This window comes from Thunnus maccoyii, chromosome 9 (genome assembly GCF_910596095.1).
Source record: "Thunnus maccoyii chromosome 9, fThuMac1.1, whole genome shotgun sequence".
Classification (NCBI taxonomy): domain Eukaryota; kingdom Metazoa; phylum Chordata; class Actinopteri; order Scombriformes; family Scombridae; genus Thunnus; species Thunnus maccoyii.
This window is the reverse complement of record NC_056541.1, coordinates 19,819,168-19,838,865: the sequence shown is the minus strand read 5'-3', so window position 1 is coordinate 19,838,865 and position 19,698 is coordinate 19,819,168. Positions and strand designations below refer to the sequence as shown.

The 19,698-nt window shown below is 39.0% G+C and overlaps 3 protein-coding genes across 4 annotated transcripts; all 3 read right to left on the bottom strand.

The window, feature by feature from the left end:
• Positions 1 to 1,825: 1,825 nt before the first annotated feature.
• On the bottom strand, positions 1,826 to 2,519 carry cldn26 (claudin 26). The gene has a single exon (XM_042422478.1). It carries the CDS (start codon positions 2,480 to 2,482, stop codon positions 1,826 to 1,828), a length of 657 nt encoding a protein of 218 aa, XP_042278412.1. The 5' UTR covers positions 2,483 to 2,519.
• A 1,372-nt stretch (positions 2,520 to 3,891) lies between these two features.
• Positions 3,892 to 11,941, bottom strand: lztr1 (leucine-zipper-like transcription regulator 1). 2 transcript variants are annotated; one of them, XM_042422412.1, is made up of 19 exons: positions 11,330 to 11,941; positions 10,728 to 10,790; positions 10,584 to 10,640; positions 10,413 to 10,492; positions 10,207 to 10,315; positions 9,678 to 9,761; positions 9,526 to 9,583; positions 9,287 to 9,426; positions 8,998 to 9,199; positions 8,513 to 8,623; positions 8,221 to 8,313; positions 7,994 to 8,089; positions 7,508 to 7,694; positions 7,248 to 7,417; positions 6,746 to 7,029; positions 6,097 to 6,246; positions 5,411 to 5,516; positions 5,206 to 5,286; positions 3,892 to 4,766 (listed from the first exon to the last, which is right to left on the bottom strand). In XM_042422412.1, the coding sequence occupies exons 1-19, from the start codon at positions 11,479 to 11,481 to the stop codon at positions 4,650 to 4,652; spliced, it is 2,340 nt and encodes a 779-aa protein (XP_042278346.1). In that variant the 5' UTR covers positions 11,482 to 11,941; the 3' UTR covers positions 3,892 to 4,649. The 2 variants fall into 2 exon arrangements, with proteins under 2 accessions (XP_042278346.1, XP_042278345.1); XM_042422411.1 differs by having other exon boundaries at positions 7,508 to 7,697; positions 11,330 to 11,940.
• Positions 11,942 to 15,483: 3,542 nt separating this feature from the next.
• Positions 15,484 to 19,152, bottom strand: gal3st1a (galactose-3-O-sulfotransferase 1a). The gene is made up of 3 exons (XM_042421872.1): positions 18,813 to 19,152; positions 18,390 to 18,540; positions 15,484 to 17,242 (listed from the first exon to the last, which is right to left on the bottom strand). The coding sequence occupies exons 1-3, from the start codon at positions 18,853 to 18,855 to the stop codon at positions 16,105 to 16,107; spliced, it is 1,332 nt and encodes a 443-aa protein (XP_042277806.1). The 5' UTR covers positions 18,856 to 19,152; the 3' UTR covers positions 15,484 to 16,104.
• Positions 19,153 to 19,698: the final 546 nt, after the last annotated feature.

Sequence of the window (19,698 nt, the reverse complement as noted above, 5' to 3'; positions counted from 1 at the left end):
CCTTTTAACCAACTGCAGGGAACAAAGTAATTCACCTGATAGTCTCAGATTCCTTTCTATGGAAATGACGGCAGCATGGATGATGATCAGGATGCAGCACAGATAACCTTTACAGAAAGCTAAAATGTCCATGAATGGGCTTGGTGCACTGATACATCAATCATTGTACTTTCTGTCTGTTGGGCTACTTGATATGCAGGGAAGTGAACTGTACATGTCATATATATTCACTGTGCTAATCTCTCATTCATGTGTTTGTGAGTGTTGTTGTAATTATTTATGGTGCCTGTTTGCTTGTTTTGTTCTTTCTTTTGCACTGGAACTGGAGTATCTATCTAAAAAGATACAAAATCTGCTGTACTTCAGTTAATCAGATGAAACAGATTCCTTCTTTTTTTGTGGCTGCAGTGTGCTGACAGCTGACATGTGCACATGTGTCTGTGTGTTTTTGTTACTCTCTGCATGTGTTCGGGTACATGTATGGGTGTAATTGAGAGTAGGGGTTGTGCACGTGCACAACGAGATGACTGATCAGGCTCTCCCAGCCCGCAGAGAGGGCAGCCTTACATCACTGATACATCACTCTGTTTAATTGAATTACAGGGGGATTCTCATCTGCAGGGGCCAGGGAGAACTGCAGCATCAAAAAAGCCAGATTAAGGGAGGTTAGAGGAGTCAATGAATCATTCATGGGCTAAAATACAAAATCATACCCTGCAAAAATATTAATGTCAGCTGTTAGGGTAGATTCAACCCGAATGGTAATAAGATCTAAGCATCAGCTAAGAAAATGAGCATCAAAAAATAGGACTAAAAGTATCCAAATCTACTGTAATCATCACATTGTACAGCAGTGTACCAAAGCCAAATTGTCTGTTAAAGACTAAGACAACCTGGTGGTGTCCAGTCCCTCCCCTAAACTAAATTCAACACACAATAGCTGCAGCACTGGAATGAAACTCTTATTAAACTATTCACTTCTTCCCTGACAGTGGGCTCAGAGACCCTACCATAATATGGTTATGACTTTACTTCCACCATCTAGCACATTTATTTAGTAGCTACTGTGTTGAAAGTTTAAAATCTTACTCTTCAAACGACACTATAAAGTCCAAATTCAACAGAAATTCAACCACAACTGTAATGTTCACACATTACGTTACTCTGGTACACTGACTTTTCAGAAAGCATGAATAACTTTGATTTAATCGTTGTCTGGTGTCTGTTATATTAAAACACCTGTCAATCAATTTGGGAGTCAGTCCTTCAGTTTGGATCCGAGATTATTGTTAAAGTCAAGGTTTGTTTTTTGCACCTGTAGAATCTTCAACAGTCTCAGCTAAATATTAAGTTAGTTAAGGTTGTCTTTCACCTATTATTACTCTGTTGTGGTGTTTCTATTTATATTTCAGTCAGACTTCTATTACAGATTTTTAAGGAATCTGAAAAATGAATGACTGAAGTTGCTTATGAGTCATTGTCTCACATTATTTTAATAGTTTGCGAAAGCTTTTCCACTCATCACAGTTGCGCCACCTGATGTGGACAATCTCTATAGTTAATGAATACAAATTACAGAAAGGTATTTGATACTTTTGGTAAGAAAACTGACTTATAAATGAACAAATAAAACACAAAGAGCCATGTAGCTTTCAAGTTACTTTAGTCAGAAATTTGTTGTTCTTGTTCATCATTGTGACACAAATAGAGCTACTGAAATATTTCACATGTAATTTGCTGATCTCATCACTCAAGTCAACAGGCTGACAGGCTTCCATATCAAGTACATACATGTGCAGGTAAGACACATTTTACAATAAGAGATTTATAAAACCTCAGTCTTCAGGTAGTGCTGCGTCCTGTGCTTCACCTGGGGGCTGTTCGGCACACTTGGTGGCTGCTGGTCGAAGTCTCCCATGCACACAGCAACAAAGAAGAGGGTCCCTCCGATGATCAGTGCCAACCCTCCAAACCATCCAGAGAACATTGCCTCTCCATACTCCCAGCGTGGCATCACATCAGGAAAACCCTCGTTCCAGAAGTCAACCACAGTCGTATAGGCCACAATAGAGACAGGAGCCAGAGTGGTGAGCCCTGACACCCAGGACAGCACCCCGGCGAGGATGAGGAGCCCTCTCCTCAGGTGAGGTTGGCCCAAACACATCTCAACCCCCTCCAGTCCCGGAAAGGCAACCAGCAAAGCTAAACCTCCAGTGCCTAAAGACACTGACATGAGCACCCTGGAGATCTGCAGGTCCATAGGCAGTCCCAGGACGGACTCATAGGCCTTGCACTGCACTCCCACCTCCTCAGTGTAGAGGCAGGTGTGCCACAGTCCAGAATACCAGTTCTCCACTTCGTTCAGGTCAGAGTTCATTGTCTTCCACAGTGGGAGGAAGGTGGTGACCAAAGAGGTGACCAAACCCCCGAACGTCACAAAGACAGCAGTCCTCTGCATCATTTTAGTTGTCAGAAAAACCATCTTCTGCCTCTGTTGATGACACACATACACACTCTGTGCTGCAGCCTCTGCTCAGCCCTGCAGGTCTGAGGAACAGGTCAGGAGATCCAGAGTGGCTCTGAAGCCGTCCCACCTGCTGAGGTAGCAGGACCGACCTGGCCAGCCCACTTATTCAGGATCCTTAATAAAAAGCACCAGATAAGTGGGAGATAATCCAGGACCGTGGCATGACAACAGACATACTGTTTTGTTCCAGTGTTCAATATCGCAGCGAACAATGAACACTCTTTTTAGATGAAACCCAGTATGTCCAATGGGATTCTGGGCTGTGAGTGCACAAGTAGACTTAAATGAATGAAACATGAGCAAGCTGTGCACAGGGGAACATACAAAAAAAACAAAGAATAATTAAAAGATACCCAAGGGATGACTATAATAGCCTGTTCCTGTGCAGCTGTGATATTCAGTCCATCTTTTAAAGTTGTAATTATTTCAGATGAAACATTTCACAAGTGTCACTGATGTGACTCACTGATGAGGCATTGTTTTAGTCGAGTCATTTATACACTCTAAGGAAATCGAGGGAGGAGCTTTTGATTTGCCAAGCGTCTCAAGTATCTGGACTATGAATAGCACTTTGTGCTCACTGCAACAGTACTTACAACACTTTGTGAATTCCACTGTGGCTCTCTGCAGATCTTAGAGTACAACTTGGCAGTGAACAGAAAATTCAATCTCAGCATTTAGGTCAGCTTCTTTTTTATTTTTAATAAAGAAACAAATGTCAAAAAGCTTGAGTCCTTCCCAACAATCTTGTCATTTATTTGAGTCGTAGCTATGGGTTTAATTACTGTATAAAGTTTTTAAGCAACTGTGTTATTAATAAAATTTAACTATTTAACCAATTAGTTTATTAAAATTGAACCCACTTGTTCCACATATAAAGTAAATATTAACATATTTTGTTAAAACCTTACAGAAGCTGAAGGAGTTCACCTTGTCAAACCAAGGAGCATTGTCTGAGCTTATCACCAGAGATCTGCGGAAACTGAAACCCCTGATGGCGTGGGTAATTTTACAAAAGGTCAAAGATTGACCTTCAGTTTTGTCAGGTAGTATATGGGTCACAGGGGCCTTAGTTTATGACGAGAGTCTGGATAAGAATTAAACATTTGTTCAGTTCAATATAAAACAATATTTGTGAATATCCCACTTTAGTTATCAAAACTTACAGCAGAAACTGTCACTCCTGAATTTTAGATATTTAAAACACTGTATTTAAGCTTATTGCAACTTTACAGCATCCAGATTTTCTGAGATTCATCATCATTGTGCATTTAAATTATGTACAAATGTAAGTTTTCCAAACAAATAAGAGTGACTAGCTCTCACTGTGGAGAGAGAACAATAAAAACTCAGTTCAACATGACTCACTTTATATGAAGATTTATTAAGGCTTTAAGTACATGAAACCCATGTGGGTAAATATTTATTAACAGCATACTGATGTCACTAATTATACATTGCTATATTGTACAGATATATAGAGAGTTTATGTCTGTTATTTATGGTACCGTGTTTATGACAATGACATTAAACAGAACAAATAGCTTTATGACAGACATGACATACATGGTGCTTTTCATAATAATATTGATTTGTTTAATTTAATCCAGGCTTGTTAACTGTGTCAGAGCTGAGAATAATATGAGTGATGAATACAGATACTTTGATTAAGTTACATTTACTGTAGACGACCGTGAATGTATTCGAGGAGACGTCTAAAAACTAGACAGCTGACATTTCTATAGTGTCACAAGTATGAATTATTACAGTAAACTGCATGTCTATAAAAAAATGCAGCATCAATACTGAGCAGAATAAAACCTTGCAAAAGTTTTGTTATGCATATACAAAATAAATACATGACAAAATAAACACAGTAAACAATCCTAACTGAGCTAGAATCTGGTTTCTTCACTGATTTCACTCCTCATTTAGACTCAGAGTGACAAACAAAAATTTGATACTGCAGGAATAAAAAAAGGAGTCTATGGGTGTTGAGACGTGCAAGGTCCAACATAAAGAGAAGTACTGTGTGTGGGGAGGAGGGAATGAATACAAGTAGGTGGAGCAGAGATGTATGGCTTCTGTGAGAGGAGAGAAGAGCCCGGTTCTCCACGTCATCCTAAATGTCGGAGCCCATCTCGGCACACTGTTTGTCTGATATGTGTGTAGCTAGAGACTCAATGATGTCCAACAGCAGCAGCTGGCTGAGAGACCGCAGGTTGGGAAGCTTGGATACCTTCGGAAGGGGAGGAGAGCAAAAAAAAAGAAAAAAAAGAAAAAATAAATGAGCCAGAAATTAATACAAGACAGTGAGTCAAACAGAGTAAAATGAGGAATAAGCGGCACTTGATTTGCTCATGCTCAAAAAAATAAAACAGAAAGAAGCTTAAGGAAAACATTAACAACAGAGCTAACTCTCTGTGAAGAAGGGTGAAGATTGAGCGCTTCACTGTGTCTTTGAATAACAAACAATAATCAGAGTGGCACTATGACCCTCATCGTAATGTGATGAGGTGCTTGTACAGCCGGCCTCCCCTCTACGTAGAGGATAGAGGGTGATCCACTAGGAGGCCAAAAGGTGTCGGTCTCCCGCAAAGAAGACGGGACTACAGGGTTAGCTCAGCTGCAGTGAGTGGGCAGCAAACCCCCAGGGCTCCGGATACGAGCCCACCCACCTTGATGAACTGGTGGACAATAATGTGGAGGCAGTGCTTCTTCATGTCCAGAGCCTGGGTCTTATCAGCCGCCTCCAGAATCTGAAGAGGGGACAAAACATCAAGGTGGAAAAAAGTGATTCTCACCGCATAAAGAAATTCTTCAAGCATGGGGCAGCACTGTCAAATTAGGTCACTGCTCCCACATGGCTGAAAACATAAATACCTGCAGGACATTCTCCACAGTGACGTTCATCTCCAGATTCTGCTTGCAGTAAGCCTGCAGCCTGTTATTTGAAAACCCGTAATAATATGGTGCAGCAAAGAGATAGCTGTTCATCAAAGGTCAAGGGAAAGAAAAACAGGATTCATCATTGAGTTTTGACCATCGCGGCAACTTTAAACTTTTCACTTAAATGTGAATTAGATATATTTGCTCATTTAATCATATTAATTTATATGCAACTTTTTAACTTAACATACACATCAAAAATATAACATTATAATGGATTAATGCTAATAAAACTATTTAGAGCTATATTTTATTCCCTGTGTTATATCTCAACTGTTGAAAGTTAAAAGCAGAAGCACATTACGATGCAGTTCCAATAATGTCCACTAGGCGCTGACTGCAGCTTTTTATGGATCCCAATGAAGTCATTTTGACCTAAATCTTAACCATGCCAAACCCTTACCAAATCTCAAGCATCTATTTTAATAAAAACATAACTGCTTTCTGCCATATTTTAATTTTACACCTAAATCCAAACATCCTGTTTATTGGTCCACTTGCAGCACTTTACAGAGTCCACTGAAATACTACAAAATCCCCCAACTTCTCTGCAGAAATAAAAACTAAACAAATCAAATCTTTTAAAAAGGCAAAAAGTGGTTTGAGTTTGAGAAGGATACAGTGAATCCTCTGGAGGCATGTTGACGTCCCCATAGTAGATATAACGCAGCATGGACTCAAACGCCTGCTTACTTGGAACCATCTCACCAATGGAGATGTTTACTTGACCGTCTTCAGGCATGAAGGAGCGGAACATCGCCTCGAAGTAACTGAGGAGTCAAAGAGTACAAGTTACAAATACAATGATAATAATTAATAACCTTTCTGGAATTGTAGCACATTTCTAAATTTTGCAAAAGGAAACCATTATATATTTTATGCAAACTGCTCTTAACAACCTAAATAAATATAAATTTACGTAAATGTACCGGCACATAATATACTATTATACAAACTGTTTTATCTAATTGTTCAAATTTTTCAAAATTTCTGAAAATGCCTTAAAATGTCTCATTAAAATCTTAAGAGCACATTTTTGCTAGTAAAAGTTAAACAGAATTGATAATTAAGAATGAAATTTTTCTCTTTTGAAAGTAAAAAGTTTTTAAATCACGTTTGATAGTACAGAAAAGCCTTGAAATAAAAGGAAAGTTGAGCTTATGTTCCATTAAACAAAATATACAATAAGTCAGGGCTTGCTACAGTGGCTATATGTGCAAAAAAAACCCTAATACTTTAAGGATAAATTTGGTACTGCTGGGTCTCTACCTGGATCGAGCTGCCAGTATGGCTTTATGAGCAGGTCGCGGGTGTCCGTCTAACAGCAGAATAATGTCGCAGAACTCCAGGCCGCCTCCCTCCAGGTAAGCCTTCATGTCCTGCACCAGGGACGTCCCGATGTCCACAGGCTGGTCAGAGTACAACCTGGGGGGAGGCTGCTGCTTTCGCCGCACGATCTCCACAATCAGCGGGGTGGACAGATGTTCAAACTCCTTTGTCATGATCACCTGGTTGAAGTGTGACTCCTTCACCACAAAATTAAGGCAATGTTCCTGGAGGAAGAAATCAATTTTGGGTGTCACTGACAGAATAATTGATTATTTCTGTTTCCTTTGCAACTTAAAAAGTAACTTAACACAAAGCTACAAACATTTTTAACTGACCGATTTTGTTGAGTTTTAAATTTGTTGTACTCAAGACTTCAACCACTAGAGGTCAGTAAAAACACACTTGCAGCAGGTTTTGTGTTGCAGCAGTTATTCGGACGTACCTTCAGCTGGTCCAGTTGCAGCTTGTTGGCATTTTCACAAACACTGAGAACGTTCTGCAGGTCGACAGATGCCTCAATGTACTGCACGCACAGCTGCTCCAAGCGGGAAAGCTTAAAACTAAGGGCCAGTTTGTATACATCCATGATTAGGAGAACATCCTGGACATGACCTGTGTAGACAGACAAGAAAAAAACATTTTTGTCTCTTCTTTTGATTTATTAAAGGATCCAGAGACAGAGAAACATATGAAGAGGGCTACCTCTGCGCGGGTACTGGATCTTGTCTGTGTACAGGAACTGCATTAAGACTTCAAAGGGCTGGGCCTCCGCTTCCCTGATTGAGACCTCTAACATCGGCTGTGTGCCTGAAGGCCTGTTGCCTCCTGGGATATCCCTCGGTCCTCCAGTCGCCCCCTCGTCACTTTCCTCACTGCTCTCCTGTTTAGTCTTCTGCACACAGACACAGCAGATTATGTAACATTTTCTGTTCACGTCTCAGCAGAGGTTCATCTATAGCCGTGACCTCCCCCTGTTAAAGTGTTTCTTTGAATATATATATTGTTTTAATAGTAGTTCATGTTGATTTTCTATTCTATCTACAAGATTGAAGTTTGAATTAGTTTTTTTTCTGGTCTTCCAGTCTGTGTGATAGTTGAGTGAAATGAACTACAAAAGCCTCTTCCTGATTTTTCTTAATCAAATTCTGTCTGACAGGAAATGAAGAGTACTTGCTGCATGGCTCTGACCTGTCGCTGCCTATCCCGAGCCTGCAGGATTTTCTTCCGCAGCCACTGGCATCTTGCAGTCACTATGGCAATATGGCCCAAGACTCTCTCCTCCCTCTGTACATAACACACAGAGTCAGACAGACGGAAGAAAATAGTTATTTGGATAATGTTTATGACACCTTGTACTTTTTTCTCAGCAGTAAAGAGTCTTCGACTCCAGTATCACATTCAGATATGAAACTCACCTCTCCCAGAATAAACTCCACATCACAGAACTGACGGTTCTCCCACAGTTTGCCGTAGTCTTCATGGAGAGTGCACTTTGGATAGCATGAGAACTGCAAGAAGAAGAAAACAAATATTGTTAAGAGTTCAAGGAGTAACTATTATAACTTCTCTCAGAGAATGCTTGATGCTTCAAGTACTGCAAATTCATCATGTTTTCTTTGGGTAGGAGAGGCTTCTGACCACTTTGGAATATTAGATATTTGAAGCAAGTGCTTGTATATTTCAACAATAAAACATAAGGATGCCAACCTGGAATCTGTACATCTCCCCACTGCGTACATTGTTGTCCACAGTCCCTCCAAAGATGTACATGGCATCTTGAATCACAGCAGCAGCATGGAAGAGTCTCCCGCTGGGCATCTGAGGCAGAGACAGAAGAAATTCAGGATTTAAAAAGTGTAAGGAGACTGTTATTGATTATTATAATCTGAATTTCTATACAATTTATGTAACTTTTAACAAAAAGATGCAGCATGTCCTCTACAGTTTCAATTAAATGTAGCTAAACTAAAAATGAAAAGGAAAACAAACTGATTTTTATTTCCAGTAATGTTTTAAGAAACACAAACATTTTTTGTGACCTCAAAGATACAGGAAGTGCTAAATGGATGTTAAACACATAACTAATATATTCCTGTTTATCATTTAGATGATCAACCAAATATATTTCTGAATCAAGCAGCCACTACCTTTATGTCTTGACACAGTACTTTGTAAATCCACTGGGTTCGTACCTCACTGTCTAGGCTGGGTTGGATCACCTCCCAGGTCTGAGAGTCCACATCATAGCAGTGCAGCTCGTTGGGCAGAGTGTTATCAGCAGCACCTCCAAACACGTACAGATGGCGGTCAAAGGCGACCATCGTGTGGCCGTATCGTCTCTGGGGAGGCGGAGGGGAGCCTCGCAGTAAATGTTCAGTGGGGATGCGTGTCCACCTGAGAAGATGGAGAACAGGATTTAACATTTGCAACTACTGGATTAGTGACAGCGAGTCACAGGCACATGCAAAAGAGTTTGCTCACATGTGGCCTTTGAACTCGAACTGGAAGAGGTTGTTGGTGATCTTGGCTCCACTCTGACCAGAAAACACAAACATCTTGTCCCTGCATACGGCTACAGGGAAGTTGCAGCAAGATGGAGGAATCTCACCGCTCTGATCGATCTGATGGACACAAAGGCAGAAACTGAGATGTTATTACATACAGTGTTTGTGTGTGTTCTACTCTCAATGTTGTATATATAAAAAAGTTATTATACTAGCCTCCTCCCAACACGCGTGTTCTCGATCCTGCAGACTGATGGTCCACATGTCATTCAGCCTACACATGGGGAAAATATCCATCAATATTACACATACACACACACAAAAAAAACCCAAAGTGTGGATGAGTTAAAGAACAAAATCAAACATACCTGGCATTCCCATCATAGCCAGCAAATATCCAGAGTTTATCACTGTAGACTGTGGCCCCGTGTGCAGACCGAGCCACTGGCAAACTAAAACAGAGACGAAGGACTGATTAACTGATGAGCTCATTGTTTTCCGTTTTATTGATTTCCACCAAAAAAAGAAATTTCCGTATGGATTTTATGGCCCAAACAACCAATTAAATGTGTTTCCATTTGCAAGAAAACATTAGTCACTGCAAGATCATCTTGCAACGAGGACATTTGAGATTCCACAATAAAAACTGACAGACACAAACATGAGGAAAAATAGAAAATGAGGTGCAGATCATTCACCAGAGTCCCTCAAAGTAATCTAAAAAGATGGTTAAACTACTTTTTGAACTACAAATAAGATTTATTTTTTATATAACTGATATTTTATTCATGCACTTTATGTTAATATTCTAAATAAACACAAAATATGTCCCATATTTGTTTGGACCCTTCAGTGGCTTTGAAACAAGTGGCAACAACAACTTCAGAAATAAATTACCTCCCCTCCACTTTCCATTCAGTCCACTGTCCTGTTGCAAACTTGTACTCGAAAAGATCATTTTTGTTTTTCAAGTTTGAGTTTGAGTAGATGTCTCCAGTGTAGCCCCCTGAAATAGATTCAAGTCACACATTACATCATCAATATTACATGGGTTTGAAATGTGTAGAAAACATGGTATTTGATTATGAAGAACATAAGCTTACCAAAAACAAACATGCTGCTGCCATAAACGACAGCCGAGTGGTGATATCTGGGAGCAGGTGGAGTTCCAGTGGTGAAGGCTCTGTAAAATATATTATAACCACGGATTCGGTCAAATTGTGCAGCTTATATGTCTATAATTTATAGGTCATAGTGTATTGCTGCAATCTTACCGACACCATGAGCAGTCCTTCACATCAAAGCGGAGCAAGTCATTCAACATGTTCTTCCTGTTGGACAACAGATTTTAACATACGTTTAACATACATATGTTGTGGACAAGTATGAAGAAAAATGCCTGTCTAACTACCACTTACCCATTGTCTCCCCCAAACACGTATATGGCATCCCTGTACGCCACAACAGTGTGCTTGCTGCGCCTGAATAAAACCAAATGAAGGTCAGGGTGAATAAACATCCAGGTTTAAAAGGACAGGTTCTGTCTTAAAACAACATTCAGGTGTCCATATGACCACTGAAAGAGGTTTTCCTTCCTGTCCATACTGGCTATTAAAAGATCTCCTTCATATGTGCTTTCAATGTAAGTGATGGAGGCCAAAATCCACAGCTGATATGAAGCTTAAGCTGGCACTAAAAAGACTGTAACGTTGAAAGATATCTACTTGATTTGACTCATTTGGACGGCTGAAGCTTCAGATAAACTTTTAAATACATTTTTGCACAAAAGGAAGCTTGTGGATTTTGTTCCCCATCACTTACATTGTACGTGCATTATGAAGGGATCTTCTAGTGGTCAGTCTGAACAGGAGGTATGATTACAGCAAGAAAAAAAAAATCTATTTCAATGTTCATTTGTGGGTTGGTTGACTGTTGTTTTAAGACAGACTTGAAAAACTGTGAACTCGTCCTTTAACCAGTTAGCTAAAGCTGCTGCTATCATCATCTGTCAACACGTTACCTTGCACCAACAAACTCGTCACAGGGAGGGAGTCTTCTCCAACGATGAACAGTCTCAAATGGGCCGAAATTAAGTGTCAAATATTCCACACTGTCGGAGCAACTGTGGTCGAAGTCAACACTTGGAGCCACTTTAGTAGATTTACAGGACATTGTTGCTAACTCATCCAGCTGATGCACTTCTTCTCAGGGCCATTCATCTAACGCCATCGTTTAAACGCTCATTTATCTGTCTGACACTGCTATCACTGGAACAGATACAACAAAAGTCTAATTTATTTACGTTAGAGCATTATTTAGGTCAGAGGATTAGTCAGCTAGCGACTGGCGACGCTAAAAGCTACAGTTAGCCGCATAGCTAATGCTTGCTAACTAGCCAGTGCTGTCCTACTGCTAAGCTGCTAAACAGCTACAGTGAATAAAACAAATAATAGACGATATCCTGTAATATCTGCTTCATCCGGTTCAATTCTTCAGCTGATATGTTCCTCGTAATTCAGTGGAAGGACAACAAGATATTAAACGTGAAAACTAAACTAGCAAAACAGGAGCAGCCGTCCAGTCACACCCCCGACTGACAGACACTTCCTGTCATGTAAAGAGATACAAAAGGACATAATAGTTCATTATTAATTAATGATTATTATTACTAATTATGCATTTAACCCTCAAAACCATTGGCTGTATATACAGCAGGTCTATGTATTTAAAATGTGACAAATGTTAGTAAAGCTTAGTAAGGAGTCATAAAGGTCAGCAATAAAAAATGTTGATAAAGAATTAAATTTAGCCCATCATACAGGATCATACAGTCCTGAGCTGTCTAAAATTATGAGTTAGTACTTCTTTTTTTCTACAGTAAGTGTCAAGTCAGCCGTTGTTTATGGTAATAAGTTGTTAATTAATTTTGGTCTATGCTGCAGCTCTACATAGGCCTATAGATAGATTGTTTGATTCACAAAATCACAAAAGTTGTTCTTAATAATGGCTCTGTCAAGCATCCGTAAATTATTTGTCAAACAACAAAAAAGCAAATTTTTACAACTGTTAAATTCTTTATGTCATTAGTCTTATGTGTCTCAATAGAAAAACTTTCTAATTTTGAACATGTACTGCAGCCTTCTTCTGATCAGCTTTTCATCCAGGTACCATACAGTGTGTGTGTGTGTGTGTGTGTGTGTGTGTGTGTGTGTGTGTGTGTGTGTATGTGTGTGTGTGTGTGTGTGTGTGTGTGTGTGTATGTGTGTGTGTGTCTGTGCGTGTTCATGCACATTCATAAGTGTACATATTAAAGAGATATAATGTATTGTTGCACACTAAAAATGTCTGCATGTCCCTGCAGGTGAAGAGGGCAGCTCACCTTCTGACTCCTTCTCTGAGAGCCCAAATTTCGTGAGAAAATCACTAAAGCTCCTGTCAGACAAATAGAAAACAATGTCTTTTAATATTAAAAGGGACCTTCAGGAACCACTATTCACTATTATTTATTTTATTACAGCCTCTGTCTTTCTATAAGTTATACTGTTTCCATTGGCTTATTGTTGCCTCCTATAATTTTCATGTTTTCTGCATACAAATCACTGGCATGCAACGTCAATAGACTTTATTCACAACAGACATTTTGACATGTCATAGAGAGAAAAGCACAGGTTTAACTAATGACATTATTAATGTCCGCATGCAGTGATCAGATTCCAAAGCCTGGTATTGTGCATGCTGATTCACCGGCTTGACTTACAAGACATAAATTGAACTTGGCCATCGTTAACGTTATTAGTTCCACCTGTGCTTTACCTGTTATGACAAGTCAAAATTTCCGCTGTGGAAGAAGATATCTAAACAAACTAGTGAGGATATACTTATGAAGCCCCATTTGTAAAAGCCTTTTTCACAGAGGACATTTTGACATGTCACGGCTGGAGAAGCACAGGCGTAAATTAAAAAAAATCAATTAAAACCAATGATGGTTGAATTTCATTTCGGTTTCAGGATCCTGACATGCTGGATCACTGTCACACTATCTTGGCTTTCTGGCACATTTGAATTGAATATAATTGAATAGAACAATGTTATAAGTAAATCCTGTGTTTTTTCTACTAAGTCAAAATGTCTGCTGTGAAAAATATTGATTTTACTTTGATGAAGTTCAACTTCATTGCTGGCATATGGCCTCCTTCACACAGCCTCTTGGTATTTATATGAATAACTTGGCTAAATAAATTTGTCTCCTATCAGTTAACAGTGTTAAACTGTTGAGATAATACAGTTTATAAAGAAATATTCACCCGTCCTTGAATTTTTCATGTTTTATTTTTACAACAGTGAATCACAGTGGATGAAATTAGGATATTTCTAACACTGATGAACAGAAAAAATACTTAAATGTGGGTGCCTGCTGATTTGCCACTTTGGTGTATCATCTGCATCCCAAACAAATTTCAAGAGGACAATCCTCGTACATTTGCTCATTCAAACAGCCACTGCCAACACTGGTTTACTTACTCACATATACTGGTGCTTTATCTTGGTCCATAATTTCAATTTCAACTTATTCAAAGATGTTTGGATGTCATATACATTCATACACAATAAACTGAACAATCTTTCTGCTTACTGTATGTACCAAGAAACATAATAAGGATGAAACAAATAGTCACAGATCGAGAGAAAGCTGTCAGCTTTATGAATCAGACAAAACACTTAATACATGCAATATTACATGTAATTTTCACTTTATTTTAAGGATAAACATAGAAAGATTATCATATATTGTCAAATACGGGGAGGTGTATGGAGGACAAAGTCAGTCAATTATAGATAAATGAATCAATACTAAATATACATTAATAGATACAAAACACTTGAAACAAAATATTACATGCATAGAAATAATAAATAAATAATGAGTGATACAATGTATTAACAAGGAAAAATATGTATTTCTCAATTTAATTCCCTTTACCTTTTGCAGGCAGTGATTACAAGGCTGTGCAAACACATGTAGGTGGTATTTAACACTGTTGGTCATTGTCATAGAGACTTGCTAAATAAGATTCACCTTACTTGGCTGACAATGACAATTTTTTTTGGCTCACTATGCAACAAAGTGCTACCACATCATCAATGTACCTGCCAAGACACTTGGCAAGAGTGCTATAAGGATTAACAATGTGTATCAGTAGACTGCATGTTATATAAGGCAGCAGAAAACATACATAAATATATTAACAGATAAAGAAAGTAAATGAAAAAAGAAATAATTTTGTTCTTGATTGCATAGTGCTCATATCTATTGAATTATATTCATTTTTAATTTATTAATATCTTTGCATTTTATTTTCATTGTATTCAAAAGTCTTTTTCATGACAGACATTTTAAGATTTCACAGCAGGAAAAGCACAGGTGCGATTAATAACATTAATCATGGCTACATTTCATTTAGATGTATCAGTTCTGGGGCTCTGGAAGAGAGTGATTGTTAATGTTATTAGTTGCACCTGTGCTATGACTGCCACCATTAAAGGACAGGTTCACAATTTTTCAAGTCTGTCTGTTGTTTCAATGGTCAGGTGCCCAAATGAACCTTGAAATAGGTTTTTCTTGCTGTAATCTTTCCTCCTGTTCATACTGACCTTTAAAAGATCCTTCATAATGCACTTACAATGTAAGTGACGGGTGCCAAAATCCACAGTCCTCCCTCTGTGCAAAGATGTATTTAAAATCTGGAGGCAATATGAAGCTTCAGCTGTCCAAATGAGTCAAATCAAGCACATATCTTTCAACTTTACAGTCTTTTTAGTGCCAAAGTTCCTCTTTTTGTTACTATACTTCCACAACAGAGAAACACTGTCTGAGGAAACACAAAGAGGGAATGAGATGCTAAAAAGACTGTAAATGTAGATATCCACTTGATATGAACAAGTCAGACTGCTGAAGCCTCATATAAGCTTCAGATAAACTTTTAAATGAATTTTTGCACAAAATGACTGTGGACACACTGTGGATTTTTGCCCCCATTACTTACATTGAAAGCGCATTTGAAGAGGATCTTTTAATAGTCAGTATGAACAGGAGGAATGATTACAGTGAGGAAAACCTCTTTTAGTGTTCATATGGACACCTGACTGTTGTTTTAAGATACACTTGAAAAACTGTGACCCTACCCTTTAAAAAGCTAATTTTCTTATCTATTTTGTAAATTATGGCTGATTTTGTCCTCCATAGACAGTAAAGTGGGATGTAATACTTACATTCACAATTTTCACATCTGTATTTTACCCCTCAGAGGGATTTTAGACACTTAGAACTTTAAAGTTATAAGTGAAGTATTTTATCCGTGTCTTTGACCAATCTTAAAAGTTTGGCAGGGATGGCAACGTTTGGTCTTTATTCCATCAAAGGACATGTAAAATTAGTCCTGAACTCCATTGTTCACTGAACTTCTCCATTAGAACAAACTCAAATCTGATGATAAGAATATTTTAATGTTTGATAAAACATAGAGAACAATACTAGGCCTCAGCTATGTGTAGTAAACTGGTTCAGTATTTGTAGATTGTGAGGTCAGCTTTTTTTTTTTCTCAAGCACCCATCAGAGACATTACAGCGCACAGACATTTGAAATGCAAACAAGTCAATGCGGATACATTTTTTTAAAAATTAGACAGGTCACAAGATTGAAATGTGACAGAAACCTCTAACCTCTCACTCTACATTTCTCTACTCTTATTACAGTCTTTCAGAGTTGAATTGGCCCCTCTTGCTCACATGCTTAGTCACCAGTTAATAATATCCCGGACATGGCCCCACAGCTTGGTGATCCACAGGTTAACCCCAAGCTCTGTTAAGTACTGGAGCTCTGGCATCAACATCTTACGACACAACTTCTGATGTACCTTGTCCACATTCTTCTTCAGGTTGTAGCCCATTATGGACTTCTCTCCGATGGGCTGCCAGGGCTGCATGGCTGTCTCTTGGATGCTGCCAGCTTCCACAGCGTGACCCCCCTCAATGCAGATGGCTGCCATCTCCGCATTCCTCCTCCTGAGCTCCGCCACATCCTCAGCCATACGCCTCTGTCCGTATGCGTCCACTTTCTTCCAGAAGGTCTGGTTGAAATGCCGGTACAGCTTCCAGTCAATAGCATTCCACTCAAGGGCCCTGGCCCTCAGTTCTGGGGTAAGTTTAGATACAGTGGATCCCTTGCGGGCGTTGAGCTTGAAGAAGAGCAGGTCATCCATCTCCCAGCAGAGAGCATCCTTGAGCAGGATGAGTGATTCCTCAAAGTATTCCACCAGCATGACCAGCTGAAAACGGTCAGTGATGAACTTGATTCCCTCTTCCACCCGAGGATCATCCAGCTCCAGAGTGTTGTCCTGTCCAAAGTCGAAGAACAGCAGATTCTTGAGGTAGAAAGAGTTGAAGCCCTCTGGATCAAAGTAGTAATCGGGGTCATGTAGAAACTCAGTCAGCTTGTCATCTCCTGGTATTTTCCAGGTGAAAGGCACCAGCCGGCCAAAGTAGTGGAAGGATGACTCAAAAAGCTCCGCAGGATCTCGCAGAATAGTGATGTAGGAAGTATCCACGGGGAGCAACTTGGCCACTTCGAGTGCATTGAAGCGCATGTGATTACAGATAATATTGAAGCACATCCCAGGTCTGTAGTCTTTAACCTGGGAGCGCTGGAAAACAGAGGGATAGAGGAAGTCATTCCTGCTGTCAGGGAAGGCAAATTTGAGCTGGTGCTTCTCTCCGAAGCGGAAAAGGATGTTGAGGAAGGTGCTGCTGGCCGTCTTGTGGGTCTTCATGAACATGATATCCACTTTAGGAGTGCAGGTCTGTTGTGAGCTGTTTGTGGTTGGTTTGGTGTGGAGCTGGGATGGACGGTGGGCACAGGAGTAAGGCACTGGAACTCTATGGGGAGAAAAACAATCAATAAATAAAAGGTTATTTCAACAAATAACCCCAAAGTAATCCAGCAAATGTGGAAGAAGCTTTCAGATCCTTGTACGCAAGTAAAAGTACCAACAAAACAATTACAAGTAAAAGTTCAATGTCCTACTACCTAAAATATAAAAAGTAATATTACTCCTATTTCTCCTAAGTAGAAGTACATAAGTATTATAGCACTAAGATGTAAAAAAAACTGAATATTACTGATGCATTAAGGTGTAAGCAGCATTGAGATGTGGCTAATTTTAACTACTTTATTTATTTTTGGTAGTTTAATCTATAACAAAGCAGCACATTTTATAAGCTGACTATATGTTATGTGTATAAAATCTAGATTTTCAAAGCAGTAAATATATTGGTTAAATAAATGCAGTGGAGTAAAGTAAGCAGTAAGTACAATATTTTCCTTTGAAATGTAGTTGAGTTGAAGTATAAAGTAGCATTAAATGGAAGTAGTCAAGTAAAGTACCTCAAAATTGTACTGAAGTGCAGTATTTGAGTAGCATTTTACTGTTGTAGCTGGTTACGATGGAGCTAGTTTTAATACAGTTAGTAAGTCTGGTCCAGTTGTTCCCAACCTAGGGGTCGGGCCCCCTCAAAGGGTCACAGTATAAATCTAAGGGGTCATGAGATGAATATTGAGGGTTGGAATGAAGGAAAAACAAAGTTCTGCTACGCAAATTTATGTTATTTTTCCAGACCTCCGGATTTAATCTTTGCTTTTTTGTGACATATTAGATTATTTGATCTCTTTGGGCTTCAAACTGTTATTTAACTGAAACCATCTGAGAAGTTTAGAGTGGAAATCTCTCTTTGGTGACTCATAGGTTGGGAATCACTAATTTAAAAAGCATTGTATTTTATTAGCTAATCATATGTTTTTTTTAAATCCATAAACTCATATAGCTGTTAAATAAATGTAGTTGAGTAAAAAGTACAATATACTAACTACTACTACTATAACTACTGTACTTATATTTTCCATAGAGTGTATTCTTTGTTTTAGATGAATTTCTAACAAAATGTGATGTGAGCTATGAACATGTATGTGTGTTAATATGATGTTGTTTTCCACAGACTGCATGAACACCAATGTGATGAGTCTTACTCAGGCAGACTGAAGTGGACCGGTGGAGTAGAGAGGCAGTAAAGCAGGATCATGCAGCTGGTCAGGAGGATACCCAGGACCAGGCTTTTGCACATGGACCTCCAGTGCCTCCCTTGCTTGCCAGTCATGGTCCAGCAGAAACAAGGATTACCTTTAAAAAATAAAAAAAAAAGACCACCATCATTATCATCTTTATCATCACGGTTAGGTTTTCCTACCTGTTATAGCTGCCCAGACATGACAGGGTAAATATATACCAGAAAAACCTGAATTTATTATGTTTTAACAGCTTCTAGAGATTTCTCTGCTAATTAGAAAACTGGAGGCAAGCTTTGTGAGCACAATTACGACACTTTATGTTATTTAGTTGGACGGATGGTTACTTTGAACTAAATTAAAGTGTAAAAAGTCTCTAGAGATTACCATCTGTCCTCTGGTTTCCACAGGGGAGGACACGATAACACATCCGATGCAATAGATCACTGTTGCGAAAACATGGAACCTTATCGTGTTAGTTTTTAAAACTAAACTGGGACATAGAGATTTTGATTCAACTGCATGGTGATGTCAGTATTTCTGCAGTATTTAATGCAGGGCTCTTTTTATTGGTTCATATTATATTTTTGGTCTCCATGTACTTGCATCCCCCACCTGTAGCTTTAGTTGGGATGCTTTTTATTAAACACAAACTACAGATTGAATTCAAATGACTTTCCCTTTTTAATTTTACATGTATGACTCAATGATAACACTCTGACAGAGAGGGAAGGAAATGTTGAGAGTTTTCATTGTCATTTTGGTGAGACAGCTTGAAGTGATTTTATAATGGCAGCCGTATAGACGACAGTATTGTCATCAGGTGGACCATAATTTAAGGTGCTGAATAATATTTACCTACAGAGAGCTATAATCCCTCTGTATTTTGCACAGTTAACCTTATTTCAGTTGGCTGTCCGCGTCATAAACACACAGTGTGTAGTTAAAATTGTATGGTGAGGCACTAAATGACATACCTTGACTTGAAATGACCAACGCTGTGTTTCTCACCTGTTCCATAAAATAAATAATGCATTCCAGTGGAAAGTGATATTGCTTTCTCCCCTGCAGACTGCGGTAAGACGAGCCACCTGCTGACTCAGCTACGCAAGTAGCAAAGTGACACTCACCACCTGGAATTTCAAGCATTATGTGACCCAATGTGACCTCAGTACAGAGCAGGATTTAGGGAGATGTTTACATAATTAGGGCAATCTGTCAGCTTTTACTGCTTTTTGTGAGTTTATCATCATATATTTCAAATAAATTACTC

Coding starts and splice junctions, on each gene's coding strand:
- gal3st1a (XM_042421872.1), bottom strand. CDS start 18,855: ATGTGTTATCGTGTCCTCCCCTGTGGAAACCAGAGGACAGATG. Junction 18,541..18,812: donor TGGAAACCAGAGGACAGATG/GTAATCTCTAGA, acceptor TATTTTTTAAAG/GTAATCCTTGTTTCTGCTGG. Junction 17,243..18,389: donor GTCCACTTCAGTCTGCCTGA/GTAAGACTCATC, acceptor TTCTCCCCATAG/AGTTCCAGTGCCTTACTCCT.
- lztr1 (XM_042422411.1), bottom strand. CDS start 11,481: ATGTCCTGTAAATCTACTAAAGTGGCTCCAAGTGTTGACTTCGACCAC. Junction 10,316..10,412: donor CAGCAGCATGTTTGTTTTTG/GTAAGCTTATGT, acceptor AATCTATTTCAG/GGGGCTACACTGGAGACATC. Junction 7,030..7,247: donor TGCAACTGGACCAGCTGAAG/GTACGTCCGAAT, acceptor TTCTTCCTCCAG/GAACATTGCCTTAATTTTGT.
- cldn26 (XM_042422478.1), bottom strand. CDS start 2,482: ATGGTTTTTCTGACAACTAAAATGATGCAGAGGACTGCTGTCTTTGTG.